A 23,094-nucleotide genomic window follows, 5' to 3' on the forward strand; every position below is an offset into this window, starting at 1 on the left:
TCAATACTTTTAAAAGAAATAATATTTCTTTGTTTCTTGCCAATGAACATATGAAAAACATACCCACTTTCTCTCAGCACAACCTCTCGTCATGTTCTCGTGGCTGCTTGTCAGCTTCGTTCAAATCATCCTCTTCTCTGATCTCTCTCTGCGCCGCTGTTCCTTCAGTCTCCAACAACTTTAACACCACCACAGTAATTATCCCGCCGATGACAGCAAACAAAGCACTCCGAAAAATTTTTTCGCTTGAAAACATCTTTGCTAGGTGCTGCTTAGCAAGCTACGATCTTTCCTATAAACGAGATGTGGTCGATGAAATAGCACTAGTACTGCTACGCTGCTACACAACTCCGCCACCTACGTATATTCGAAACTCACAGGATTTCAGTACTGAATTCTCATTGGCTTAGATTTGAACAGAGGTATTTTTAGCACAGTTTATCAGTGTAAACATGTCTCGCCTCAATCAGGTTGACTGGTTGATTAAAAAAGAAAGTTTCTAATTTCCCGTATTCACGGAACGTCGCTAGGGCGACGGCGTTTTGCAACAACGACGTCTCGTATCGATTAGCGTCAATTCAGGAGGGTCATAGTTGAAAGCTCCGCTAGTGAAGCAAAAATCGTTCGAATTGGAGCGAGGAGAAAGATTTTTCCAAGCCGACCACAAAACGGGAAAATGAACTATCCGTCTTTGCATTGCAGAGGAAAATCGAGCAGCGGATTCGAATTTCGGGTAGAAAACGGCCTTGCGGTACCGGTCTTTGTCCAGCCTTGACTTCGTCTATAGAAAGCTGGCACAAACACCTCAAACCCCCCCCCCCCAAAAAAAAAAAACGATGAAATAGGCCAAATGGACAACAAGCCAGACAAGATGAGTATATTTTCTTGATTTTATTTCAAAAGAGTAGCATTTTATTTCGTTGCGCGCTTTTATCCTTCGTTTATTTTAAAGTCCATACAATGGCTTTCAGCGCGCTCAAATTCTCAACGGCCCAAAGTGTAACATGAATAACACCGCGCACTTTTAAGTAGTCACGTTTCACTTGAATCGCGAATCATTAATATTTGATCGATTCCTCGAGTCGTGAGTTTGGGACGAACATTTATAGTAGAATGAAATCCTACCAAAACCCTAACTCAAGCTGAAAAGACGAATGGAAACATGAAGATTACAGCGAGAAGAAACAAAACCACAGCTACGACGGAGACTAACAGGCCCGCCACGGTTACAGATGAATCGATTTACAGTTGAGGCATGAATCAGTGAGCAAATCAATCTGCGCGCCAAACATTTGTGTGTAATTTCAAATCACATTTCACTCAAATTGTCGCTTGTTTACTATATGGTTCTTACATGTTTCATTCTTAGGAAGGTAAAAGAAACTTAGGGACCGTTCATTTTTTATAAGGTAGGGGGGGCTGGTGGGATTTGGGGGGGGGGCATGCGAAAAAAAATGGCTTTCGAGGGGGGGCCATCCCAAAAAAATAAGGGAAAAAGGGGGGGTCACGTGAAATATTTTAGTAAAACTTTAAAATGGCATAATGTTTGAATATCAAATAAATTGCTATAGAATAAACATAGAAGGCAGGATACAAATTTATTACAAACTTTGCTTCTGCTTTAAAAAAACGTTTGGCGACAAAAAGCATTTGTAGCTACTGAAAAGAAGTATTTAACACTGTTATTTTCAAATGCAACTTTCACTGGCACTCATCTTCATCTTCGCTGTCGTCGAGTTCTTCGTCGCCGCTTGCGCTGCTATGGGAGTCTCTTTCACCAATGTTTCAAGAAGCAGCAATGCTTTCGGTCAGAGTGTACTCTTCAGGGCACATGAAGGTGTAAACATAATCTCTGACTTCCTGCTCAAGGTTGGTAGTGATTCTGCTTCTTGCAGCATTGGTGAAATAATTCCCTTCCAAGAGCTGTGCGATATATGGCCCATCTCTTCTAAATAACGACGCGGAAACATCCTCAACTTTAATACACTCTTCCGGGACGGCCGTTCTAGGAGGGTACACAAGGCATTGTGGAAGATCATTTCCTAGCGGGTTTCCAACACAGATTCCATAAACTCGTTGGACGTTATTTTCAGTTCGCTTCCTCTTTCTTTCATTTGACTTTCTGCGGTTTTCTTTTTTCCTTCTCCTTTTGTTGATGAGCTGTTTGAGTATGCCCTTGAATATGCTGTTATAATTGCTCTTCTTATTTTCTAGTGCTTCTATGTCCTGCGTGGTCTTCGTCAACTTAGCTTCTATACATTTAATCTGTTTTACATTAAAACTGTGGGCAAATTCTTCGCCCTACTTTAAAGCAAGCCCATTGGACTGAAAGAGGGTGGAATCGTGTTCCTTTACATCTTTCAATATGACATTCAACTTTTCCACCATTGGTCTGTGCTCTCACCCAGAGAGATATTTGCAGATAAGTTTATTGTCAAATCAAAGTTTGCGGTGGATTATCTTCAGCATCTTGAAGTGCTGGAATTTAAAAGGAAAAAGAGAGCAGAAGAAAAGGCAAAGTTAAGTAGGGACGCAAAAGATAAATCATATGAGGATTATCCTTGGACGGAGTTGTGCGAAGATCTAACCAAGCTTAAAAAGCTACGTGTTCCAGAACTAAACAAGTACTTGAACCACCACGGACTGAAACAGCATTTGAAAAGCAGCAAGAGTGAGAAAGTAAAGGCATTTGTAAGACATTCATGCTTGCAGCAGAAGAGTCCTCTCAGAGCTGGCCAACCAACACTGAGAAATGCCAGGACATTGACACAAAATGACAACAGAGCAAGTGCTGACAGCAGTGAAACGGATGAAAGTGACAATGATGCGTATGACAGTGATGCCATTGACTCTGGGGGAGAAGATGACTCTGGTGACGTCATTCTTGCATTCATCAATTCAGATGAGGAAGATGCCAATGAGAGGCCAAATGCCACACGCTCAGGGCGAGCCATAACTAGGAGATCCGAAATTGACTTCTCTTTCTTTTGATTTGTTTTTTAAACAACAGCTCTCTGTAGTATAGGGATTGTAAATATTGTCTTCATAGTGAGCACAATAACGTGAAGTAGGGGGGATAATAGAGAAATATTAAAAAAGTTGAAATCTAAAAATTGTTTGTTTAATTTTTTTTTGGCGGGGGTCATCCCAAAAAATGACCACTATAAGGGGGGGGGGGGGAGGGGGCCATGTGAAAAAATTGGTAAGCTGAGGGGGGGTCATGCGATTTATAAATGGTGCTTCCCAAATCCCACCAGCACCCCCTCCTTCGTAAAAAATGAACGGTCCCTTATGAGATTTTTAATCAACCTACTATTTGTTTACGTCATGCAATGACTACAGCAAACTGATACTTTATGTAGAAACGTATCTGTAAGCGTGTTATGGGTAAGGTGGAAGGTTGTTTTTCCAGCGAGATCTAACCAAACGCCCCGAAAGAAACCCAATACTATTTACATTTTGAGTGGAATATGTCATTTTCGGGGAATGCCCTCGTTCAATTCAATTATGCATAGTACCATAAATGACAGTAGCAGTCACGCCACTCCACACCTTCCACTCTCTACAAGTCCTCTCGGTATTGTACTATCATTTCACTCGGTCGCATGTCATTCCCATCTCGGAAACTCTGGAAAGAACCTTGTTTGGAAGCCATTAAAAAAAATTCAAGCGACAAGTGTGAATACACATCACGCGAACACAAAATTCCTCTGCGATCTATTTACTGTTTACTCCGACGAAAAAAACAAAACCTCCAACTTCAGCTTACACATGTTTTGAAAAGAACAGGAGAGAAAACAACTGGATATTAGTTGGTTGTTGTGAATCAAAGCTACGGTCAAAACAAGCCTGATTCCCTTGGGTCACGACGACACATTTTCCTTGTATAAACTCTACTCTGTATTATATGCGTTGCCACTGAGAAACAGAATTTACAATCATACATTTTACCAGGGTTGTTGTTTTTTTCGATTGGTAGGTTCTCTGCTACTCTACCTTGTAATTTTCTTTAAAGGACGATAGCTTCGCCAAAACCAAGATCAAATTTAGACTACTTTATAAAATTTTACAGCACTGTTCGACTAATGTTTCAGAAAAAGATCGATCGGAGACAAGGGACACGAACACAGAAAAGTCTATATTGTACGGCGTCAGAAGCATATCACCTAGTTCTAGGTGATATGTTTATGACGGCGTGTGGTAGGTTCATAAGCGTTTCCAGTACAGTGAAAATTTTGCGGTAACATTGCCTATGTTTGCCCGTTTTTATTGTCAGCATGGACTTCAATTCTGACAATGTTGGCCTTTTTCGCTTTAGTGAAGGATTTTGTGGTCAAGATATTTTCACCGCCAAGTATCCGTCATTGGCACTGAAACTAAAACTCTTATGAACCTACCAAAACACCCTGAGCGTTAAAATCTATAGGGTTTGGATTTTTCAGCAAGATTTCTCGCTGTAAGGTGGAACAAGTAAGGGAATTTGCAACAGAAATCGCATTACACTTTCTCTGCCCGTATAGTTCTTCTCATTATCAAGTCGCAACAAGGCAGAGGTTTGTTTACCCCTAAAAGTCTATAATTACGTCACAGGGCACGTGTTTGGAAGCCACTCTCCTGGTGGAACTAAATGTATTTGTTTTGAGGGAAGGCGAGTTAGGAATCAATGTAACGAAATATGTCCTGATCATCATGAAAATTTCAGCATTATTGAGATAAAGGCATCAAAACAAGCTCATCAAACTTACGAATGGCTCGTTAAGTATTAACATCATGCAAATAAATAACACTGCACGTAAGTTTGTAAAGTTTCTAAATTCCAAGCAGAAATAGCACTTTTAGATATACTCTAATCAAATTTTACCTGTTAGATACAGTAATATACAATCACTATAAACAGCATCTTTCGTCGTATCGCCTGAGGAACATTCCGAGATTCCTGAAAATCTCTGTGTCCACCGATCTCTCTCGGCGTCGCTCCTTTGCTTTCCAACTTAAACAGCGGGTTGTGACAATTCCATCGCTTTAACAAACAAATGTTGCGAATACATATTTTACTGTGAACTATTACTGTTTACTGAACAGAATTAAGCTACAAACTACAGTTTATGACAAGTTTGGTGGGCCGTAAACACAACAAAGTCACGGCAATGAAACACAACAGTTCTTGGACACGAATAACATTTATAATAAAGTTTCCATATAACGCGCGCTCTGATTGGCTGAAAGAGCGTGCTTTATCAGAGAACAGAGCACGGGTTGATGACAGTAAGTTGGCTTTCAAATTTTTGCTTCGGAATTTTGACAAATTTGCCCCAAATTAAATATCCCCTGTGATTCAGACAAACTCAATGGAAACGAGCTTCGCACTCAACTGAGCCTTTGGTCATGATCACAATGAAGTATTTCTTGACTTTCAATAAATCAACGCCGGCCACAGTGATATGTGTATCCCCGTGATAAGTGTATCCCGGCACTCATATCACTAGTGATATGTGTATCCCCGGTGGGGATACACAAAACACTGATACGCGCCTGGACATTCAACAAACAAAATGGCGGCTCGATTACGAGGCTCCAGTGAGCGCTGTTGTTATAATATGCATTAGCACGTGCCTCCAGGGACCTGTTCCCGCGGTGCTTTAGCCTATTTAGTATTCTGTTATAGCTCGAAGCTCAGTTGTAATCGCGTGGTGCTCGAGTAAAGTGTATTTCGTTTTACTCCGTGTGTGTTCTTCATGATATTACGTGGTGGCAGCGAGCGGAAAATTAGTCTAGTTTCTCTTGGTCGTCGGCGAATTAAACTGTCAGCGACATGAGCGATGAGGAAGGCCACAGTGGAACCGGTGGAAGTTCTCCTACAGTTGCTCAACCTTCAACGAACCAGTCTCCAATGTTTCATCAAATTTCGCCGCCTCAACCTCTTGCCTTGCGGCCCAGTGGGGAAGTAGCCGAGAACTGGAAGCTCTGGAAGGAAAAGTACAACAACTATTTTGTTATTTCTAGGCTAGACCGAGAAAGTTCTCAATATCAGCTTGCGATGTTCAAGCACACGATCGGTGATGAAGCTTTAAAAGTTATCAAAACATTTAGCTACACCGAGGGCGAAGATTCGAATAATTGGCGAGTGGTAATGGCTAAAATGGAGAAACACTGCATTGGAGAAGTCAATGAGATCTACGAGCGATACTGTTTTAATAAGCGGGATAAGCTTTCAACCGAGTCGGTCGATTGTTTCGTTGCTGAGCTGAAAACGTTGGCTAAGACATGCAACTTTTGTGACTGCTTGCGCGATAGTCTTATCCGTGATCGCATTGTGCTTGGTATTAAAGATGAGCAGACCACCACGAAGCTACTGAGAATTCGAGATCTCACTTTGAATCGGTGTATCGATATCTGCCGCAGCGAAGAAGTTACGGCGCTGCACATGAAGTCACTATCGGAACCGGTGGACAACATAAACCAGGTCAAGTCTAAGAAAAAGAAGCCTCGAGTTCCGACGCCGGACGGACAGTCGGGAAAGAAAATTTCGTGCAAGTTTTGTGGCTATGAACATGCTCCTGAGAGAAAGAAGTGTCCTGCGTGGGGCAAAGTGTGTAAGCGGTGGAAGAAAAAGAATCATTTTGCGAAAGGGTGCAAAGATGCCGCGGTTAATGCCTTTGAGAGCGACGAAGACTTGGAAGAGATCAGTGTCGTAAGAGTTCAAGCTATGAAGGATAAAGCTGTGTTTGCTCAGATGCTGGTTCAGCAGAAACCCGTGAGATTTCAAATTGACTGTGGAGCCAGTGCCAACATTGTGCCATGTAAACATGTGAAAGGTGTGGATCTCGAGCCTTGTTCCCAGTCCCTCGTTATGTGGAATGGCACCAAGGTCAAGCCTGTTGGGACGTGTGCTCTGCCCGTTGTCAATCCCCGAACTAATACAAGGTATAAAGTGAGATTCTTAGTCGTCAAGGAGAATCTAACTCCACTCCTGGATTTAAACGCTACCGAGAAGATGGATTTGTTAACCGTACACAAGGAGAACTTTGTTAGCGTTGTGGAGAATTTAGAAAACGATCTTACTAACAAATACCCAGATGTATTTGATAATGGCCTTGGCAAGCTACCTGGAAAGGTTCATCTGCAAGTAGATCCGGTTTGCCAACCAGTGATTCTCCCAGCCAGGAAAGTGCCTGTATCTGTAAAGGAAAAATTCAAGGCAGAACTCAAAAGGTTGCAGGATCTAAAAGTTATTGCTCCTGTGGATCAGCCGACTGAATGGGTCAGCCAGTTTGTTGTTGCTGTGAAAAAGTCTGGTGATTTACGCGTCTGCATTGATCCAAAACCGTTGAATGCTGCTTTAAAGAGAGAAAGATACCAGATCCCGGTCATTGATGATGTGTTGCCCGATTTAGCCGAGGCTCGTGTGTTTACAAAGGTTGATCTCGCATCCGCTTTCTGGCAATTGGAGCTGGATGATGAGTCCAGTCTGTTGACAACTTTTGCAACTCCCCATGGGAGATACCGCTGGCTTCGTTTACCGTTTGGGCTGTGTGTCTCGAGCGAGATATTTCAAAAGCATTTGAATCAAGAGTTGTTAGGCCTGCCTGGTGTGAAGTGTATTGCCGATGACGTACTAATCTATGGAAGAGATGATGCTGACCACGATAGTTCCCTGGAGGGTTTCGTGAAGAGGTGTCATGAGGCAGAAGGGCATAAAGCTCAACCGCGCGAAATTGGAATACAAGTGTAAGGAAGTCCCTTTTCATGGACATGTTCTGACATCAGAGGGCCTGAAGCCAGATCCACAGAAGGTCAAGGCAATTACAGAAATGCCGCGACCAGAAAAGCCTAAGGATGTGTCACGTTTGAATGGTATGGTAAATTACCTCAGTCGTTTCCTGCCAAACCTGTCTGACGTAATGAAGCCGCTACGCGACCTTACCCATAAAGATGTTGAATGGTGTTGGTCCGACGCGCAAGAACGTGCTTGGAGTGAAGTGAAGAGCCTTATCGCATCTGCTCCTGTGCTAGCCTACTACAAGCCTGGGGAGCCACTAGCAGTGCAATGTGACAGCAGCCAAGCTGGTCTTTGCGCCGCCCTGATGCAAGGCGGTCACCCATTGCTTATGCAAGCCGAGCACTAACAGAGACCGAGACCCGTTATGCTCAGATGGAAAAAGAAATGCTTGCGATTGTTTTCGCCGTGGAGAAGTTTAACGACTACACGTTTGGCAAAAAGACTATTGTTTTTAGCGACCACAAGCCGCTAGAATCAATTTTCAAGAAGCCCTTGCACCGTGCCCCCAAGCGTTTGCAAGGCATGATAATTCGTCTTTAGAAGTATGACCTGGAGGTGAGGTACGAGAAGGGAAGCAAGATGTTTCTGGCCGATACCCTCTCGAGAGCATTTCTCCCTGCCGGTGAGCAAGACGAGAATGAGTTCGAGACAATCAACATGATGAAGTATCTGCCCGTATCGGAAGAAAGGCTTCTGCAGATTCAGCGAGATACCGAAGCAGATGACTCTCTTCAAGTGCTGAAAGCCGTGATTCAGAAGGGCTGGCCAGAGCATAAGAGTAACGTGCCTAGTGTCATTTCTCCTTACTTCAACATGCGTGATGAGATGTCGATCCAGGATGGTCTCATCTTTAAGGGAGGACGCGTCGTGGTTCCACGAGCGTCGAGGAGCGAGCTGTTAAGACGAATTCACAAATCACATCTTGGGGTTAATGGCTGTCTAAACAGAGCCCGTGAGTGTCTCTATTGGCCCGGGATGACAGCTGACATTAAGAACTATGTGTCAACCTGTGAGGCATGTCGAGAGTTTGAGCGGGGTCAAGTCAAGGAAACGATGATGTCCCCTGAGACACCAAATCGACCTTGGCAACGAGTGGCTGCAGATTTGTTTGAGCTTGAAGGAAAAACCTACTTAGTCACCTCAGATTATTACAGCGATTTCTTTGAACTGGACCCTCTAAGATCTCCTTCGTCGGTGTGTGTCATCAGGAAGTTAAAGGCCCACTTTGCGCGCCACGGCATTCCCGAGCAGCTGGTGACAGATAACGGTTCACAATTTACGTCATGCGATTTCCTGAAATTCGCGAAAGACTGGGACTTTGAACATCTGACCAGCAGTCCATACCACAGCCAAGGAAATGGTAAAGCAGAGAGTGCAGTGAAGGAGGCTAAGAAAATTCTCAGAAAGTGCAAGTCCAGTGGATCGGATGCTTTTCTAGCCTTACTCGATCATCGTAACACTCCATCTGCCGGTATCCAAATTAGTCCAGCACAGCGCCTCTTCAACAGAAGGGCTAGAAGTCTACTACCGATGCCAGCTAACCTGCTTGCACCACAGGCAGTTCCAGACAGTGAGCGGTGCCAAGCCAAGCTTGAACAGCGCAAACAGCGACAAGCTCAGTATTACAACAGAGGTGCTATTGATCTGGATCCGTTAAAGAGAGGAGATACTGTGAGACTGAAACCGTTCCAGTTGGGCAAGTGCGATTGGCAGAAAGGAATTGTGCGAAAGCGACTGGACGAGAGATCGTACGAGGTCGAGACGCCTTACAATGTTGTACGTCGCAACCGTGTTCACCTATGTTTGACAAATGAGCCATCACCGCCACTGATAGACGAGATACCTAATGAGATATCTGCTGAGGTACCAGAGGTGCCCGCTCCCTCTTTTGCACAGTCATACGAGTCGCAGACAAGTTCTTCTGGAGAAGTTAGTCTACCCGCGTCGAGTCAAGGAAGCTCGTGTCCGAGTGACTCGGAAGTTCCTTCAGCTGCAGTGACGTCACCACCCAAGCCGATGCTTAGACGATCAGTGCGTCAGCGACGTCCACCAAAACACTTAAATGACTTTGTTTTGACATGAAGCCATGAACACTAAGAACACTTGGAACACTAAGACCTTTAGCGCGTTATCACAGAGCTCAGTTACTTTCTGTATCAATTCATGCTTATTCGTATTGTGTATTTATAAGCTAGTTTTCTTTTCCTTATCCATAAAAGGGAGGGTGTTATAATATGCATTAGCACGTGCCTCCAGGGACCTGTTCCCGCGGTGCTTTAGCCTATTTAGTATTCTGTTATAGCTCGAAGCTCAGTTGTAATCGCGTGGTGCTCGAGTAAAGTGTATTTCGTTTTACTCCGTGTGTGTCCTTCATGATATTACAGCTGTAAAGAGTAGGAGGAACCAGAAATGACTTTAAGCAGTCGACCAATAAGGTATGATATTCTAACTGTTTTTATTTATTTATTTATTTATTGGTGCATGATTCCGTCGGGAAATAATTAGGTGAACTCATTTCTAGTGACCGTACATTTTCCATTTTAGCAATTTTTAGTGTACAAGCCAGAGCTTAAGTTAATTTAATATTCTTAGAGCTGTAAACAGTGTAGTTTGAAAAAGGATCGAAAGCAGCCGAAAGAACAACAACAACTCGCTCAAGTTACCAATTTTTCGCCCTTTTGAGTTGGGAATAAATCCATGTCGTGGTTTGAAGACAACTATTTTACATCAACAAATGATCATTATTGTGTACGGTATCCATGGTCAAATCGTTCCGCAGTGTAGTCAGATCGTTCCACTTACAACAAGTTTCCGAAACGATTCTCAAAATGATTGCTCCACTTGTGAGCTTTGAGTTCTGAGTACCGAGCCACACATGTATATTTCTGTAACTGTGACACATTCAGTCACTCCACATAAGCTTATATCTCCGCGTAATATTGAAATCTTTTACTGATGAGACCTTCATCAAGCCAGCCAAGTAATCACATAAAGACCATTGTACTCCCCATAAGTGACACAGAGCTGTGTGGGCCTTTCTCTGGTTCAAAATTTTCATTATCTGAGTATTTTTAACATTATTTTCTTTTATTGGCCAGGTGATGGCCAGGGTCGTTGTACTTGTGTATAAATGTAATGATAGAGATTGTCACAAATTCTGAAAGCAGTGTTTAACTAAAATAAAAGGTACCACAATTTTATTTTGTGGGCATGGAGATTTTGCACATATTTGAATTTTTTTTAGCAAAAGTTCAACCGAAATACTTGTCAAGCACCATTTCACAGTCCATTCATAAACAGATAAGCAATTTTAGTTCTATCAGCAGAAGGGGTAGCATTGGGCCTACCTAAACAATCAAGCATGTTAGAACTGACATTACATGTAACCTGGTAATAAAATTTTATTGCTGTTAACAAAGGGTTATCTCTTGAAGTCTGTCAGTGGTAGATATATTGCCTTTGATATTTTTCCCTAATCACATGCTTTCTAGTTTTGTTTTTGTTTTTTTTCATGAATTTCCAGAAACAGATGTCAAATAGAATGACATAGTCAATATTGAGCAAAATTCCCTGGTTGTAAATATTTAGTTACGAATATCACACCCTTTCTCCCAATTTTGAATCTTTTTTTGTACTAAATGTACATTTTGCGTAAACTTTAGCTAACTTTTTCATACTGCACTGTAATATAAAATCTTGTCAGTTGTAGAAAACAACCAGCTGAATTGTGTTACCACTAACTGGCAGTGAACTACAATAAGATTACAGAGAAAAGCTCATTATGAAAGTTCTAGCTATCTCCATACACGACATTCAAAGAAAAATAACTGGTTATATTTGTCGAAGCTAATTTTGCAGTATTTGTATTTCCACTGGAGCTTTAAATACTTCAAAACGAAATGTTAGCATTTTTTGGCTCAATGGATGAAACCATTTGTTGAAATTTGTGCATAATTTTGCCAGTTTCACTTGGATGGCTGCATGGAAGGCAGCTGTTACAGTAGCCTGGATAGCAGCAGTGCTTTCCAAACCACTCTGTAAGGTTTCCTTAACTTGTAATTAAATGCCAGCAGTAACTCAACTTAGTAGTTTTCTACCTGGTTGGAAAGCTCATTGCAAAATGTATGACTTGAGAAATAATATGTCATGAAGAAAACAACTGGGTATTTGTGTCTAACCCAATTTACTGTGGTTGCACTTCCATTGGAACCTTTGATACTTAAAAACTTTATTAGCAATTTTTTGGCAGGTTTGATGAAACCATTATTTTGTTGCAATATGCACATTCTGCCATTTGATCTCTGCTGGGGTTGTATGGGAGGCAGCAGTCGCAGTACACCTGGATGGTATCAGCCCTTTCCAAGCCATTCCTTGATGTTTCATCAAAAGGGAATATACCAATGTACCCATTCTAAAGGGAATTCCAAAGATGTGCCCTTATTGCTCGCCTGTTGAACTTGAGGGACGCCGGGTCTAGCTTGTAGCAGAGTGCTGTGGCAAATGCGATAGCAAATACACCACAGTCTGTTCCATTTGTTTGCTCGTCAACAGGTGGGATGGAGACTTCAATTTGATCACTGTCCTGAATGAACAGCAGGGCAGCAATCTGTTCTTTGGTGAATGGTGATATTCCTCTATATAGACTGTCATAGAGTCGAACTTCATTTTTCTGCTTGCAGCCAATGTTGCTAACACACACCCAGTGCATACCACCAGTGTGTAGCACTTGAATGGAGTTGTTCCTCATCACTGGGAACTGTTGGGCTGTACCAATTGTAGGTGACAGCAGTCCCTCAATGTGAGGAAATTGCTGATGCAACAGCTCCTGAGCCATCTGAATGTGTTTGTCTGTTAACATGGCACTTTTTCTTATATCAACATCGTTGCCATCCAGTTGGAACTTTGGCCTTTGCATTTTAAGAATGGACTGCTGATCCATTTTGGAACGCTTCAGAAACATAATTTCAGGATCAGCCTCTGGCCTTCTTTTTGTTGCATGTTTCTTTTTGGATTCTTTGCCCTTTTTTTCTGCCACAGTTTGTCCAAGAACTGCCCTACTTTACTTGCACCTCCATTACTCGATAGATTGTCGGCCTGGTCATATGTAATTTTCAGCTGATGACAGCACAGGCAAATTAGAGCTTCTGGGAGTAGTACCTCCATTAGGTATTTTTGCTTGACTGTGGGGAAGTGCTTTCCAATTAAATTAACCATACAATAGGTTTGACTTTCCTCAAAGTCTCCAAAAAATACATTAAACTTCCTTTTCAGTTGGCTCTTCTCCTTCTGAAAAAATGTGCCCATTGAATATTTTGTGACGTCAGCTGTCCTTAGAGCCCCTCGGAATTTCAGAAAGGTGGTTTTTAATCACAGCATTGAAACTGAAAGTGATGTCTTCCTCTGCAATGGCCAATACTTTGTCACTTGGATCAAAGTGTGGTGGTTCTACTCGCTGCTCAGGTCTTTTTGGTTTCTTGCATGGTGGTCCCGGCTGTTTGGGTAGTTTGGATCATTTGGATGGTGCTGGTCGCTTGAGTGGTGTTGGCTGCTGCTGCCTTGTTGGCTGTTTGGATGTTGGAGTTGGCTGTTGGGGAGTTGCTGGCTGCTTGGGTGGTGCTGCCTGCTGGGTTGGTACTGGCTGCTTGGGTGGTTCTGGTCGCCGGGGTGTTGCTTGCTCCTTGGTTGGTGCAGCCCTATGGGGTGGTGCTGCCTGTTGAGGAGGTGCTGGCTGCTTGGTTGGTGCTGCCTGTTGAGGAGGTGCTGGCTTCTTGGTTGATGCTGCCTGCTGGGGAGATGCTGGCTGCCTGCATGGTGCCACCTTCTGGGTTGGTGCTGCCCGTGGAAGTTTTGCTGGCTGTTTGGATGGTGCTGCCTGGTGGGTTTGTGTTGGCCGCTGAGGCATTGCTGGAGGCTGAGGTGGTGCTGTTTGCTGGAGTGGTGCTGCCTGCTGGGTTGGTGCTGCCATTTGGGCTGGTGTTGTCTGCAGGAAAGGTTCTGCCTGCTGGGGTGGTGCTGCCTGGTTGTTTTCTGCTGCCTTCCGAGGTGGTACTGTTTGCTGGGGTTGTGCTTCCTGCTTGCTTTCTGCTGCCTTCCGAGGTGGTACTGTTTGCTGGGGTTGTGCCACCTGCTGGGGGGTTGCATGCTGAATGGTTTGTGCGGCCTGTTGGGCTGGTGTTGCCTGCGAGGGTGTTTCTGGCTGCTCAGGTGGTACTGCCTGCTGAGGTGGTGCTGCCTGCTTGATTTATGCTGCCTTCTAAGGTGGTACTGTCTGCTGGAGTTGTGCCACCTGCTGGGGGGTTGCACGCTGAATAGTCGGTGCGGCCTGTTGGGCTGGTGTTGTCTGCGAGGGTGTTTCTGGCTGCTCAGGTGGTACTGCCTGCTGAGGTGGTGCTGCCTTCTGGGGTGGTACTGCCTGCTGGGGAGGTGTTGGCTGCCTGCATGGTGCTGCCTGTTGGGCTGTTGCTGGCCGCTGAGATGGTGCTGGCTGCTGGGGTTGTGCTGCCTGTTGGAGTGGTGCTGTCTTCTGAGGTACTGCCTGCTGGGGTGGTGATACCTGCTGTGGAGGTGCTGGCTGACTTAATGGTGTAGACTGCTGGGATGATATTGCAGGCTGCTGCAATGATTGGTGTGCTCGCTGCTGAGGGATGGATTGGATCCTGTACATTTTCAGTTCTTTGACGTTTACTCTCCTCTGAAGCAATGTACCGTTCTTTCCCCGCAACCTGCAGGTTCCTTTTTTTAAGTCTAGTTCTTCTACGGTGTACGGTCCATTCCACTGGTCTTCCATTTTGTGGCCTTTTTTCGTCTTTTGCAGCATATTGCGGCGAAGGACAGTATTGTCGTGAAGACAGAGTTACAGTGAAGAAATACCAAAGAGTCGACAAAGTGTCATTCAACTATGTATATTCAGAAAATAAGTGTTTCACAAGGCGGCCATGAAAGCATACAGAAAACCATGTGTTTCTCGCGTGTGTTACACGAACCATATCAAGTAAACAGAAACCGCTGACCGCAACTCGCTTGATTACAAATAACAATAAAACAGCGTAAGAAAATGTATTTAGAATGTTCACTTATTAGTCTCTAAGTCTCTACGACATCCTCCGGGGGGGCGAGGAGGCTGTTCGTCCAATCTGCGATTCTCATCATAGCTTCAGCAGCTGCAGCTCGTCTAGGTCTGGATGATGTGACTGTAGTAGATTGTTGTTCAGGACAGTCAGGCGATGCAGGTCTAGAGGCAGCGGTACTTGCAGTTATTTCAAGTGGATACAGTTTATTGACTGGTCTGTTGGTGGATCCGGTACTTGTACGTATGTGCGCTGCCCGAACAAGGCCATCACCTCCTCTAATCACTTCCTCTACGACTGCTAGTTTCCAGGACGATCTGGGACCCTCGTTATGGACCAACACTACGTCTCCTTTCTTGATCGATTGCTCATTGGTCCCGGTGGTTCTGTGGAATTCGCGAAGAGAAGTCAGGTATTCGTGTCTGAATCTGTTCCAGAAACGTTCGAGGATCTGAGCTTGTGCTGCTACACGTTGCCTCATGTCAGAGGTACTTCCATAGTCGGGATCAAATGGATCATCATCGGCAATGGGGTAAGGCAGTGAAGTGATTCTCCTTCCATTTAAGAGATGAGAAGGTGTTAGGGGCTCTTCATCTGCACAATCACTTGATACATAGGTGATAGGGTGATCATTAAGAATGGCCTCTACTTCGACGGCGAGCATTTGGAGTTCTGTCAGGGTGATAGATGTTCTGCCAAGTGTCTGCTTAATAGCTCTCTTCGTCAGTCCAATAAGTCGCTCCCAGAAGCCTCCGTACCAGGGCGCTCGTTTAGGGATAAACTTCCACTCAACACCTTGTCGGCTGAGCTGTTCCTTTAGTGAGGGAGACTGGAATAGATCATTGAGTGTTTCTGCAGATGCAAGGAACGTGGAAGCATTATCTGATATCATGTGCTGTGGTAGAGATCAGCGACTTGAGAATCGCCGGAAGGCTTGAAGAAAACTTTTCTCTGAGAGGTCACTGACGACTTCCAGATGTACTGCTCTCGTTACAGCGCATGTGAACAGACAAATGTAGCTCTTGGTAATGCCACTCTCTGATCGCACATAAAGGGGTCCAGTAAAGTCCACTCCAGTCACTGAAAATGGTGTTGCTCGTTGGACTCTCAGTTTAGGTAAGGGTGCAGGATCTGGAGCTCTGTAGGCTGTCCCTTCTAGCTTTCGGCATGTCACACAGTGCTTGAGTTGTTTCCTAACGTGTTCACGTATGGATGTAATCCAAAAGGTTTGACGAAGTGCAGTTACTGTGACATTGACTCCAGAATGTAGTTGCTTGACATGAGCATCATGGATGATTAACTTTGTGAGCGGATGGCTTGGAGGAAGGAGGAAGGGAAATTTTGCTGAGTCATCCAGTGGAGCATTGTGAATCCTCCCCCCGCAGCAAAGAAAGTCATCGGCATCAAGGAAGAGACTAAGCTGCCGTACAAGGGGGAGGCGAGTTCGAGAGCGACAAGTCAGGTTAGCTATTTCATCAGGGTAGTTCAGTGCTTGACAGGTCTTGATCCATTTATGAAGAGCGAGGTGTCGTTCTGTGGCGGACAGAGGTCCCACATGCTCTGGTTCAAGTTTGCGCATTCGTCTGAGAAGGCGTAGGACATAGGCTGTCACACCCACCAGTTTAGGCAGCGTACTGTATTTAGAGGCATCAATGACACGGTGAATTCCAGTCTTCTCTTCTGGAGGTTGTGCTGGAACAGAGTCACTAGTGGGGGTTTCTTCCTCAAGTGGCTGCGAGAGATTCAGGTGAAGGGCTTGTGAGGGTTTCCAGTGTGGCCATTGGGACTCAGACAGAAGCCACTGTGGACCATATTTCCACAAAGGGGAGCTCTGAAGTTGTTGTGCATTGATTCCGCGCGTGAGTAAATCAGCAGGATTGTCCGCTGTTGGGCAGTGGTTCCAGTGTGGCATGGGAAATGTCCCTTTGATTTCCTTCACGCGGTTGGCCACAAACTGCTTTAACGGTTTGCAGCTTGACAGCCAATGGAGAACTATTTCACTATCAGACCACAGCTTGACCATCAGGTTAGGGTATCTGGACTTAAGCGTCTGAGAAATGAAACTTGCCAATCTTGCGCCAGTTAGTGCAGCCATGAGCTCTAACTGTGGTAGGGTCAACTTCTTTAAAGGAGCGACTCTCGATTTAGCCATGACTAGGGAGCACTGATCGCCACTGGTAATATAGGAGACAGCTCCATAGGCCTTAGGACTGGCATCCGCAAGGATGGGAAGAAGCGTCTAGGGAAGGTTATAGTAGCTGCTTCCCTTATGTTGGCAGCAATCTCATGCCATCAGCTGCTCAGCTCAGGTGAAAGTGGCTCATCCCACTCCAGCTGTTGTTGCCACAATTCTTGGATCAGCAATTTGGCCCTTATGGTTACTGGAGACAAGAGCCCTAGAGGATCATCGACCTTGGATGAGACTTGTAATACACTGCGTTTGATAACCAACTGCTGTTTGGCCTTGTCTTTGCTTGAAGTCAGAGTAAGGGTATCTGTAGGAGGGTCCCATTTCAAGCCAAGAATGTTCACAATGTCATTTGTATCAGCGGTACTATCCTTTGCAGCTTGTGCTCTGAGTGATGAGCTATTTGAGGACCAGGAGCGCAGGTTGAAGTGGGCGTCATTCATGATGGACCGTGCCTCCTTATAGTAGTCAACAGCTTCTAGTTCTTGATCGCAGCCTGAGTTGACATTGTCAACATAGATATTCTCCTTCATATCTTCAGCCACAGGTGTGTTGTAGTTGTCCAGGTGGTGGTGGAGTGTTGCATTCAACATGAATGGGGAGCTGGTAGAGCCAAACAGAACAGTCTTGAAGCGGTAGATTTGAAACTTGCTTTCCGGATCCTCAGGGTTAGATAACCAGAAAAATCTGGTAAAGTCTCTATCACTTTCATTCAGGCCAACATGGAGGAATGCCTTTTCGATGTCTGTTGACAAGCCATAAGTGAAGGTACGGAATCGCAGAAGAATCGAACACATGCTGTTAAGGAATGGGGGGCCAACAAGAAGGCAATCATTCAGGCTAGGGGCGTCAGGTGAAGAGTGGAAGCTGTAGTCATAAACAATTCTGATTGGTGTTGTAGCTGAGCCTTTCTTTACTGGGTGGCGAGGGATATAGTGCGCATTGTCTGTAGGCTTGGCATCATCAACTCTCTCAATGAATCCACGTGCTTCGTGCTCAGTTATGATGTTCCCATAAGTAGTCAAGAGTTGAGGTGTGGCAGCAAGACGACGAACCATAGAACGGGTGTGCCTTTCACACTTGATGTAATTTGTTGGAAGTATTGGGGAGTCCTCCTTCCAGGGGAATTTTGCATTGAAACTGCCATCTTGATTTCTTGTGATTGAGGTATTGATGTAGTTTTCCAGGAAAACTTCATGATCATTCTTCTCTGATTGTGGAGAGATGCCCATAGCTTCTAGAGACCAAAATTTTTCTAGGTCAAGTTCATCCTCCTTTGTAGATGACATGGTTTGCAGTAAGTTCACAACGGTAGTTGAAGGGAGACTCGAGGATGCTTGTAATGGTCCTGAAAGGAGATAACCAATTTTTGACGCAACCGCTGTTGGTCCATGTCCACGGATAACATGATCTTCAATCAAATCCCAGTAGTGATCCGCACCAATAAGGAGTGAAACTTCAAAGCTCTCATCAGATGTAATTGGATGTGCAAGTTTTAGTCCTCTAAGGTGAGGGAGGTCTCCCATACCTTGGTGCATATGGGTTTGAAGGGGTGTAGCTATCTTCTCTACCACTAAAACATGGAGTGGAATTTTTTCACCAGAAGTTGTCACAACATTTACGGTAGCCAGAGGAAGGTGTCTAACAGCTGATGTTTGTCCTCCAAAGGCTGATAGATGAATATCTTCCTTTAATGAGGTTTCTAGTCCCAGTTGGTTAGCTAGGGTGTGAGTGATGAATGAACGTTGAGCCCCTTCATCAAAGAGAATGTTGGCTTCACAACAAATGTGATCTGTGCACACTGTAGCTATAGCTGTCTTGAGCAAGGAAGTCTGACCCAAGTGCGGCAAACTGGTTGGAGGTGTGAGTTGTATCGGTGCAAGAGTGGCATGCACATGAGCTGCTGGTGGTTGTTCACATTGATTTGTGGCTTGGGGTCTGGTATTAGGGGTACTAGGTGCTTGATGTTGATTAGTACCTCGGAAGTTGGCATTGGGTGTGAAAGGTGGTGGCCCTGTGCAGAGACTGGTGTGGTGCTTCCCTCGACATTTATGGCATCGGTATCGTGATTGACAGGCAGTAGATTTGTGGCTTCCTAGGCAGTTGAAGCAGAGTTTCTCTCCCTTGACGATACCCCACCTTTCTTGACAGTCAGTTACCACATTGCAGTTGTATGCTGGATGAGGACCCTTACAATATGTACATTTCCCCTTTGTTCCTGGTGGTCTAAATCGTGGAGGGTCTGGTAGCTTTCTGTCAGTTTGAGTGAGAAATGAGTTGGTGACTGCAGGGGGAACTCCTGTACGAGCACCCTTTGGAGAATTTGTGTGTACGCCTATTTCCAGGATTCGAATTTCTTTGAGGATGGATTCCCTTAACTGTTGGAACTTCCATTCAGGACCATTGTGGTCGCGAGCCAAATTTGTTCGCATATCAGAGGGTACCTTTCCCAGAACAATTGGAACGAGGAGATCCCCATAAGTCTCATGAGACCGTCCGAGAGATTCTAATCCTCTTACATGATTTTCCATGGTGTCATAGAATAGTTGCAAACTTGAGGGTTCATAGACAGGGTTCGGGAGATCCAGAAGAGCTTGCATGTGCGCATTGATGATTTTGTTTGGTTGCCCAAAACGTTCCCTTAAGAGGTTTACGGCTTGCTCATAATTGCTATTTGTAAGGGGGAATCCAGCCACAGCTCTCGACGCATCACCCATTATAATTAGTTGAGCCTTAAGATAGGTGGATTTTTGTACCCCACCAAGGCCTGTGTTAGAGTGGACTGCTGCTTCGAAGGAATCCCAGAATGTGAACCAATGTAGTGGGTTTCCAGAAAAGGTTGGTAAGTTTAACTTTGGAAGACGACTACTGTGATTGTGAGGGTTAGGAGTTTGATTACTTGACGAGTGAGGTGAAGGATTCGAGGTATTCCCAGGTGGATTTTGTTGCGGTGGTTGCATATTCAGGGGAACGTGAATAACTTGGGAAGAGGCTTGTTGAGTTCCGTTGGAGGCACCTTGGGCAAGATTTCCGTATAACCCCATACATTTATTATGCATACAGTTCTTTGTTTAACTAAACAATAGAGTAAACAATAGCGCTCCTTTGAGACTTGTATGATTTGAATAACTCTAAATTTTACCATTTTTTTTCTAAGTGTCGCATACTTTTTTCCAATTTTCTATCTAAAATACGCAAAAATGGAACGATTTCTTGGAGACTTAGAATAATTTGTCGAGTTTTAGGTCTAAATTACGGACATCCGATGCGAAATATCATAATTTGGGCCGCATTTACGGTATTTTTAAACTGAACGCAGGCTTAAAACTGCTTAAAATAATAGCGATTTAGACCTGTTCGCTAGTTTAAAAAAGCTTAAAAATACTGCTTTAGGCCTAAGCAAAACCGGCTGCTTGCGGTTAGCGATAATCTGTTGAGCGGATTAGCCACTATTATACTAATTTTGTAAATGTAAACAAAGTGAAATAAAAATTATAGCTTACCTGTAGCGTCTCTCGACGTTTTTTTCCCCTTGATTTCCTTCCTCAAGTTCAGACCCATGCGATGAAGCTGTGTATTTTGTTTCTTTCCTCCATGAAGTGGCGATCAGATCACGAACAGTGCATACAGTGGTACGAGGAACAATTTAAGCATCTTTGCGCACTTCGTACAAGTCGGCGATATGCTTGATAATGTTTTCAAAAGGATCATCTCCATAGTGCTTACGCCACATCCGTTCCTGTAGGTAGCTTTCAAAGAGATCTTTGGATGTTCCTGTACGAGGCATACTTCGTTTGACTCCCCACCATGTATTTTCAATGCGCTGGGTGTGCCCACCTGTATCTGGGTCTACGAAGTTTAGGCTGTGGTTAACTGTGAGATGACCATAGCCCTCGTCTTTTAGGCAATCGTAAGCTTTCCACATGTCGCTCATCACGCGTGTCCCCGGCAATATGTGGGCGCGTATTATGGGCAAGAGTGTGTCTTTATCCCTTTGCGCTACCGGAACAAGAAAGCAGGCCTTGGTCTCGCGGCAGATGCCGCGAAAGACCCACTGTCCTTCGATGTAGCGACCGCGGTTGTACTTCGTTTTGCCAAACTTGGACTCGTCGTCCACAGTCTTACCTGGTCCGCCTATTTGCCCCGCATGATGATTCATGATTCTGTCGGCACAAACCTCTCGGCAATAGTTATACCAATCTATCACCGTTTCTGTTGACGTGGTTTCGTCATCTAGTGAGGTCTCGTGCACTGCTTGAGTAATAGTAAATTTGTGCGCCCAAGCGTACGTTACGGCTAATACTTTTTCAATGGACAGCCTGCTTCCAGAAAACCATGAGTTCTGGCGCATTGATGCCATGCCATTGCATTTTCTTCTCGAACACCGCCATTCGAACCCATCTCGCGATGAAGCTCGTCGTGTCCACGTCAATGTATTGCTACAATTTTCCCGTGGACACATAACTGACGACGCGAGCAGGTTGTGTTCCTTGCACCACTGTATGCACTGATCGTGATCCGCCAAAATTTTACACAGTTTAAAAAAATTTAAAGAAGACATTCCTATAAAAACGGTAAACTGTAAATGACAAGAAAGTAGAGGCAACAGGGAGAAAGAAAAAAATCATCCCCTTTATATTCACCAGGGAGCTAGTGATAAAAACATGCGATGCGCGTTTTCGTGCAGCGTGAAACATGCTTTAAACAGAGGAATAATTCAATTGTAAGGGGTACAAGGTGAAAAAAGGAAAAAAAATGCGCAATGAGCCTGGATAATATGGAGAACAAAAAGAGAGAAGAATGGAGCTAGGGGAAGAAGAGAATCAGCGAAAAGACAGCGCGCAAAAACGCGCAATGAAATCCTCTTTTATTCATACAGTAAGTAGTAATTATCAATGTATATATTCAATACCCTCGGGAATTCCTATTGTCTGCAAAAACAATAGAGCGCGACATAATTTTGGTGCCGGGACCAGGATTTCAGGCCAAGAATGACGGACAATCTACCCAAACACAGAGCTTCACGAGCGGGCTACAGAGCTCATCTAACACAAATTCTTCAGAAGGCTCCCACTCTCATGGCTAAGGAAACGCCAACAGAAGAAGACATTGTATCTCTGAACAACATTTTGGAACAGCTGGCACGAAAGAAGGAGAAAATTAAGGGTTTGGACGAAAAGATCGCCGCTCTACTCGAAGAACCAAACGAAATAGAGAAAGACATCTTCGAGACTGAAGTTATTCAGGATGAAATCGACGAAACATCCTCACAGATAAGTAACTTCCTTAATGTGTTATCTTCTAAGAAAACTCTAAACACTGTTTCCTCCGATACTGTGGGACAATCACTATCGTTACCTCATGGGAATGCATCAGTAGAAGTTGCCTCAGGAAGTCATGATCAACCCCCGCTAGAAACTTTAGAAACTTTACCCTCACCAGTGAATGGGCAATCAGAACCTCCACCCGTACCTCAATAGAGATGTCACCAAATACTATGATAAGAAGTCGAACTTTACAGGTAAATCGAGAAGGGGTCGAGTTGACCGGAAGTAAGGAGCAAACAGTGTTTACTGTTCTTTTCATACAGTGTACATTTGTGTAGTAAAATTTCAATATGGAGGAGTCCATTCAAGTGACACAAGAGTTTTATTGACGTATCGAAGGAGTTAAGCAGTAAAGCTTCATGAAGATACAATGCACTGTAGTTATGACATGATGAGTGAGTAACTAACATAGTTACATACTGCTTTCATAGCGTGCAGGAATTATTTCTGACGTAGTGATGTGTGTATCGCCATAAACACAGCCGTTACATACGCTATGTATCTATAAGAACTAAACGCCAGTTATTGTCAAATTCAATACAATATTCGCGCCCAACGGAGCAGCTTAGGATTTCTGGAGTTTAGACTGAGTTCCAACCGACTCGATTGAATATCTGACTAAAACTTCGAGCAGGGGACTGAGGGGATACACATATCACTAATTATTTCATGGCGCAGTGATATGTGTATCCCTTAAACACAGCCGTTAGATTGGCTATGTACCTGATCGAA

General features: G+C 44.2%; 2 protein-coding genes and 2 pseudogenes across 3 annotated transcripts in view; all 4 read right to left on the reverse strand.

Annotated features, from left to right (window-relative positions):
* LOC110049583 (uncharacterized) overlaps window positions 1–23,094 on the reverse strand; it is a 64,450-nt pseudogene that overhangs the window by 7,118 nt on the left and 34,238 nt on the right. The gene's annotated exons all lie outside the window — the stretch shown is intronic.
* Window positions 11,865–13,289, reverse strand: LOC149112142 (uncharacterized; annotated as a pseudogene).
* On the reverse strand, window positions 17,140–20,239 carry LOC149112143 (uncharacterized). Its single transcript, XM_089288795.1, has one exon. The coding sequence runs from the start codon at window positions 20,092–20,094 to the stop codon at window positions 17,140–17,142; it is 2,955 nt and encodes a 984-aa protein (XP_089144921.1). The 5' UTR covers window positions 20,095–20,239.
* LOC149112144 (uncharacterized) lies at window positions 20,586–21,859 on the reverse strand. The gene has a single exon (XM_089289888.1). The coding sequence runs from the start codon at window positions 21,594–21,596 to the stop codon at window positions 20,682–20,684; it is 915 nt and encodes a 304-aa protein (XP_089146014.1). The 5' UTR covers window positions 21,597–21,859; the 3' UTR covers window positions 20,586–20,681.

This window comes from Orbicella faveolata, unplaced genomic scaffold (assembly GCF_042242905.1).
Source record: "Orbicella faveolata isolate gen_17 unplaced genomic scaffold, um_ofav_v1 contig_2, whole genome shotgun sequence".
Classification (NCBI taxonomy): Eukaryota; Metazoa; Cnidaria; class Anthozoa; order Scleractinia; family Merulinidae; genus Orbicella; species Orbicella faveolata.